Source organism: Acomys russatus, chromosome 5 (genome assembly GCF_903995435.1).
Source record: "Acomys russatus chromosome 5, mAcoRus1.1, whole genome shotgun sequence".
Lineage (NCBI taxonomy): Eukaryota > Metazoa > Chordata > Mammalia > Rodentia > Muridae > Acomys > Acomys russatus.
The window spans coordinates 8527066-8533216 of NC_067141.1; the positions used below are offsets into that span (position 1 = coordinate 8527066).

Here is a 6151-nt window from a genome sequence, read left to right on the forward strand (position 1 = left end):
TTCTATCCCATTTCACAGGCTTTAGCTTCTTGGCCCTAGATCATAATCCCAAAGAGCAAATGCAGAAGAACAGGCTCAGGGGTCAAGTCGGTGCTGTCCTGGGCAGGCACACGGCCTTGGCTGTGCTCTCGGTCCTGGGAGCACGGTCAACTTCGAGGGTGACAGGGTGACGTAGCTTAATGTTCAAGCCAAAGGGAGCCAAGGGCCAGGGTCAGGCCCAGCGGCAGGAGGAGTATAGGCCTTAGTGATCCCCGGCCTGCGGCTGAGCTGAGGATGGGATGATGGTTGCAGAGGTGGCCATCCGGCTGGGACTCCCGAGTTTGGGGAACCACACGAGGCTGGAGTTCTGCCACATTGTGGTGGATCCAGGAAGCATAGGTAGAAGTCAGCGTATACACTCCAGGCCTGTTGGGAGCTCCACAGGCATCACCCCAGCTCACAATGCCTGCCAAATACCACACACCCTCTATGGGACAAGAGAGTGGGCCCCCAGAGTCACCCTAAGAAAAAACAAGAGCTCTGTCAGGACAGACGTCCAGCTGCAGTTGTCCATGCCAGCTTCACTCACTCAGCCCTCCTCCTCCCAGGGTCACTTGTCTCCTTGTTACCTGGCAAGCGTCCCTGCCCCCCTTCACGTAGCCAGCACACAGCATGTCCTGCTGGATAGTGTGCGGTTCTTCAGGCACGGCGTTGATGTTATACAGGCAGCCACAGGTTTCACGGCTGATCAGCGGCACCACAAGCTGCTGCAGAGGCCTGGGGGTCTGGAGGCTCACTGCGGGGACGAAACATGCTTACCCGGCGCCCCAACCTCAGTCACCCTCTCTTCACTGACTTTGGCACCCAGTGTCCCGCCTCACCTGAAGGAGCCACATGACCCCATCCCGTGACAGTACAGTGGAGTCCGTTGGGAAAGGAGGCATTGGCTGCAGGGAGGCAGATGGGTTTGATGTAGCGGGAGAAGTCGACAGGTTTGCTGAGGCGGACGAGTGCAATGTCACCCTCGGAGCCCTCTTCACGGTAGCTTGAGTGGGAGATGATCTGAGACACTGTGCGGACCGCGGTGTCATTGTTGTAGGAGTCCAGCTGGTGGGCCCCCAGCTTTACCTCATACTGTTCCTTGCTGTGTTCTCTGCAGGCAGAGAGGCCAAGAGCAGGGCCTGAGGGACCTCTTCTGTTCCCTGACCTGTTCCTTATGTCATCCTAGCTCAGATTCTGATCCCAAACAGCATTTGAGGGCCTAGTTTTACCCCATGACCCTAGCCCCACCCCCTTTTTTGTTTTTTGTTTTTTGAGACAGGGTTTCTCTGTGTAGCCTTGGCTGTCCTAGACTCACTTTGTAGACCAGGCTGGCCTTGAACTCACAGTGATCCACCTGCCTCTGCCTCCCAACCAAGTGCCGGGCATGCGCCACCACTCCCGGCTGACCCTACCCCCTTATTTTACCTTTTTTTTTTTTTTTTTTGAGACAGCTGGCCTGGAACTCTTTATAGTAGGTAGGCCTTGAATTAACAGAGATCCACCTACCTGCCTCTGCTTCTTGAGTGCTGGGGATGAATTAAAGCATGACCACTATGTGTGGCCTAAGAATACTGACACTCAGGGGCTGGAGAGATGGCTCAGTGGTTTAGAGCACCGCCTGCTCTTCCAGAGGTCCTGAGTTCAATTCCCAGCAACCACATGGTGGCCCACAACCATCCATAATGTGATCTGATGCTCTCTTCTGCAGATAAAACGCTCATATACAATAAATAATAAATAAATAAATCTTAAAAAAAAAAAAAAAAAAGAATACTGACACTCTTGAGCCCACCCCAGGAAATAGTGGAACCTATGATCGGGACTGACCCATGGTACACATGTTTTTTCTTTCTTTTGAGACAGACTTTAATATCTCCCCAGCTGGCCTTGGCTTTACTATGTAGTAGCTATGGATGACCTTGAACTTCTGATCCTGCCTCCACCTCCTAGGTGTCACCCAAACCCTGTTTCCCACCCACTTTTGACCCTTCCTCTCCCCGTCCACCGAGTTGGTACCTGGGGAAGCAGTGAGCAGCCGACACCACCCATTGATTGGACACGAGAGACCCGCCACACACGTGGACGCCGTCGTAGGTTATGCTGACCTGCCAGGGCCACTGACCAGGCTTTGCACTGCCACCACCTGTGATGCGTGCCTGGATAACCGCACCACAGGAGGCTGCCCAGGGAAGAAGGGAAGGAAGGTCAGGCCCTTGTGTGGCCCCACAGCGGTCCTTAGCCCCGCCACCCTGCCATGCTGAGGCTGGGTTCAGAGTCTGCAGCGTGCACCCATCCTTAGCTACCTTCCTCACCCCATGGCTCGGCAGCTGTGAGAAGCTTGCTGATGAGCTGTCCTACTCAAGTGTCATGGCAGGCCCTTCCTCTTCCGCCTCCGCTTTCTAGCCAGTCTACCTCTTACAAATCCGCATATCCTTATAAACCACAAATCATGGCCAGCTCCCAGGCTTGCTGAGCTCCTCCAAGGCTCCACATGACCGTAAGACACATTCCAGGGGCTGGAGAGAGATGGCTCAGCAGTGAAGTGCACTTGTTGCTCTTGCAGAGGGCTGGGTTTGGTTCCCAGAAACCACCTGGCAGCTCACAACTGCCCTTAACTCAACTACCAGGGCATCTGATACCTGCTTTTGACTCCCAAAGGCACCAGGCACTTGTGATACACAGGCATTCATACAGGCAAAATACTCAATTAAAAATTAAAAAAAGAATAAAGAAAGCTACATGGCACATGGCACTATCCTGACTGCCGTGCTGGACACTTCCTGTCACATACACTGGGCCATGTACTACTCAGCCCTAGACCTTTGTTAACACCACTCACTCTACGAGGAAAGCCTTTCCCGCCTTTCGCGGTTAGGCTGGAGAGCCATCCACAGGGCAGCCTTGCCCGCAGCCTGTCCTGATCTAGCTGGCTGAGTCATGGGTGTCGCTCTCAGCTTCCAGAGTCTTCTCTCCACCAACACTGCCCAGGCTGACAACCGTCCTCATGCTCATGACTGTTCCAACTGCACCGACCTGTGCGTTGCCTAGGGACACCAGGACACCCCTCCGCCCTATGCCTCGCTTTGCTGGGCACGCAGAGCAATGGATGTGGCTGAACAATGAAACTGAATTGGATTCTTGGGGATGTGGACCTGCCGTTGGCAGAGAAAACAGCTGGCTCGCCTGGCTCTTCCTCCATCCCCTCATAATCATGACGATGGCTCCTACTTAAGAGTGTTACTGTGGCACCTCTAGGCTCCGAGGGGGCCTTCACTTCCCAGTCTCCAGGAATCCTCACTACAGGCTCAGAACAGAACTGACGGCGGCTTTACAAGGCAAAGAAAACAGCTTGGAAAGATAAGGGGACAAGGTCACGAGTTAAGCTCAGACTGAAAACCAGTCTGCCTGGGCTGTGCGCTGGCCTTTGTAGTTTCCCTCAGAGCCACCTCCCTGAGGATCCACACCGAGAGGCAGGCTTCGAGTATGCACTCAGACAACTAGCTCGCTCTTTACCTCAGTTTCCTCATAAAACAAACGCCATGATTGCATACTCACAGAGCTATTGGGAATCTTAGTGGGGCTATGGTGAACAAGCTGAGCAGATGACAGGTGCTCCTAAAACCCACTGCGGGGAGGGAGGGGGCCGCGGGCTGGGAAGGTGGGGGTGGGGGTGGTGGGGGGTGGGGGGTGGGGGGTGGGGCTCAGAACTTGCTTCCCCAACTCCCAGTTCCCCAGAAAGCCTCACCTTCAGCCCAGACAGCTCCTGGGGGGAAAGAAAGAGGGAGCAGGAGTAAGCAGGTGGACCTGAGTCCCCAGACGGTAACACCAACCACTTTCCCAGAGGGTGACTCCTTGTTTAGGGGGCTGACAGACAGGAGGTGACTAGGAACACAGAGATTCATGAATTCGGTTTAGGGCTGTGTTCTACACAAGGTTCGGCCTCCTCTCCTCGGTGCCCTGTCCAGCCCTCCCCCCGCCTGCTGAGCCATACTTACCCATTCTTGACTGGAGCAATCCAACTAGGAGCAGAATGGCCACAGCTTCCAGGCGCCCAGGGCCCAGGCCCACCATTAGGGCCATGGCCCAGGACGAGGGCCCCTGGGGGAGACTCTTAGGGAACAGGAGGCTGGTGGTGAAGGCAGGATCTGGCTGAGGCCTCAGAAGAGCGGAATCCCAGGATCTCGGGTGTGAAGGTGAGGCAAGAACGAACGCGGGCCTCTCGGCAAGCAATGGGCCACAGGGGATGGAAGCCGGCACACACCTTCAGTCTCTGCAGTGACCAGTGCGGACCTGTTCTGCACTGCAACCTGGTTATCACAGAGTCCTCTCCAGGCACCTCTGCGGGAGCCACCTACCTGTGAGCTCCTCCCCCCTCCCCTGGCCACGCCCTCCTGGCTAAATGCAGTGGGCTTTTTTTTTTTTCCTGCTTCTGACCTCTGTAGTCTTTTCATACCCCTTGGCAGTGGGAGTGGTTCTGGTGAGGGAAAACTGATACTGGCCGGAGAGCAATCCAAGGCAGGACTGGAAACCCTGAGGACCAGCCAACCATCCCTGGTCTTCCTGGTCTCTCGGTTCTTACCCCTCCTACTCCCATCCCCCCACCCCCTCCCTGGTTTGGCCAAGACGTTATTATGGTAGAAACCACAGCTACTGCTCACTTTTTGCCTCCTTCCTCAGGCCAGGTGCCTAAGACTAGGACACGGGGGACGCCGCAGGCCAAGACCATTCCTGGCAGGCCCCCTCTGTAAAGCTTGCAGCCTTCCTGCAGGTGTTGAGGCATCTGGCTGCTGACTATCATCCAACAGGTATTTGCTAAGCGTACCTACTATGGCCCCAGCCTCAAGTGGCAAACTGTACCTGCAGATGGTGATGAATTAGGGATGTCAGACTTGAATAAAAGGCAATTACTGAGTCATTTCAAATTAGGAGCTGTGATGGACAAAAGAAGTGGGGACTCTCGCCGGGCGGTGGTGGCGCACGCCTTTAATCCCAGCACTCTGGGGGGCAGAGGCAGGCGGATCTCTGTGAGTTCGAGGCCAGCCTGGTCTACAAAGAGAGTCTAGGACAGCCAGAGGTACACAGAGAAACCCTGTCTCGAAAAAAACAAAACAAAACAACAACAGCAAAAGAAGTGGGGACTCTCTCAATTGCACAGTAGCTGGAGAGGCCCTGGAAGATGAACGTTGAGAACCAAACCCCAAAAGGGCATGGAAAGATGCTAACAAAACAAAGCTGGGCCAGGTGTGGCAGCACATGCCTCTGAATGCCACTACCCTTCCTCCCGCCAAGGCAGAGGCAAATGGATCTCTGTGAGTTTGAGGCCTGCCTGTTCCAGGACAGCCAGGGCTACATAAGCGAACCAACCTTCCTTCCCTTTCTTTCTTTTTTTTTTTTTGCAGGGGTGGGGGATGCTGTTTTGAGACAGGGTTTCTCTGTGTTATCTTGGCTGTCCTGGACTTGCTTTGTAGACCAGGCTGGCCTCGAACTCACAGAGATTCGCCTGCTTCTGCCTCCCCAGTGCTGGGATTAAAGGTGTGCGCCAACACTCCCAGCGCACAAACCTTTCTATTAAAAAAAAAAAAGACAAATCTGGATGTGGTAAAGTAGGGGACCATTTGTAGTATAGGGTGCCAAGGAAGAAGTTTGGGGAAAGGGGCTGGAGAGATGGTTCAGTGGGTATAAAAGCCCAGGTTCAGACCCCAAGCACCTATGTAAAAGCTGGGTATTGTGGTTCGTGTTTGTAACTCCAGTACCATACTGGGTGGGAGACCACAGGTTCTGGGGAGTGGCTGGCCAGCCAGTCTAAATGAAATAGCAAGCTGCTTAATCCCAGCACATGGGAAACAGAGGCAGGCAGATCACTGTGAGTTCGAGGCCAGCCTGGTCTACAAAGCGAGTCGAGGACAGACAAGGCTACACAGAGAAACCCTGTCTCAAAAAAACAAAAACAAAAACAACAACAACAAAAATAATAATAATAAAAAATAAATAAATAAATAGCAAGCTGCAGGTTCAGTGAGACGTCAGCACTTGCTTGTATGGGCCCAGGCATGCGTATGTACACACACGTACATGAACACAGAAAGAGCGCACGGCGAGGCAGCCTGTGTGACTGCTGTCAGGGTGGCAC

General features: G+C 54.0%; 1 protein-coding gene across 1 annotated transcript; it reads right to left on the minus strand.

Moving 5' to 3' along the window:
* Positions 1-169: 169 nt before the first annotated feature.
* Prss8 (serine protease 8) lies at positions 170-4255 on the minus strand. Its single transcript, XM_051145372.1, has 6 exons — positions 4017-4255; positions 3767-3784; positions 2038-2200; positions 861-1132; positions 609-775; positions 170-500 (listed from the first exon to the last, which is right to left on the minus strand). The coding sequence occupies exons 1-6, from the start codon at positions 4099-4101 to the stop codon at positions 177-179; spliced, it is 1029 nt and encodes a 342-aa protein (XP_051001329.1). The 5' UTR covers positions 4102-4255; the 3' UTR covers positions 170-176.
* Positions 4256-6151: the final 1896 nt, after the last annotated feature.

Bases quoted from the DNA above. Each gene is read 5' to 3' on its own strand.
- Prss8 (XM_051145372.1), bottom strand. From the start codon at position 4,101: ATGGCCCTAATGGTGGGCCTGGGCCCTGGGCGCCTGGAAGCTGTGGCC. The intron at 1,133-2,037 runs GTACCAACTCGG...CTCTGCCTGCAG, and splicing joins GCTGCTCACTGCTTCCCCAG to AGAACACAGCAAGGAACAGT. The intron at 501-608 runs GTAACAAGGAGA...GTTTTTTCTTAG, and splicing joins GGGGCAGGGACGCTTGCCAG to GGTGACTCTGGGGGCCCACT.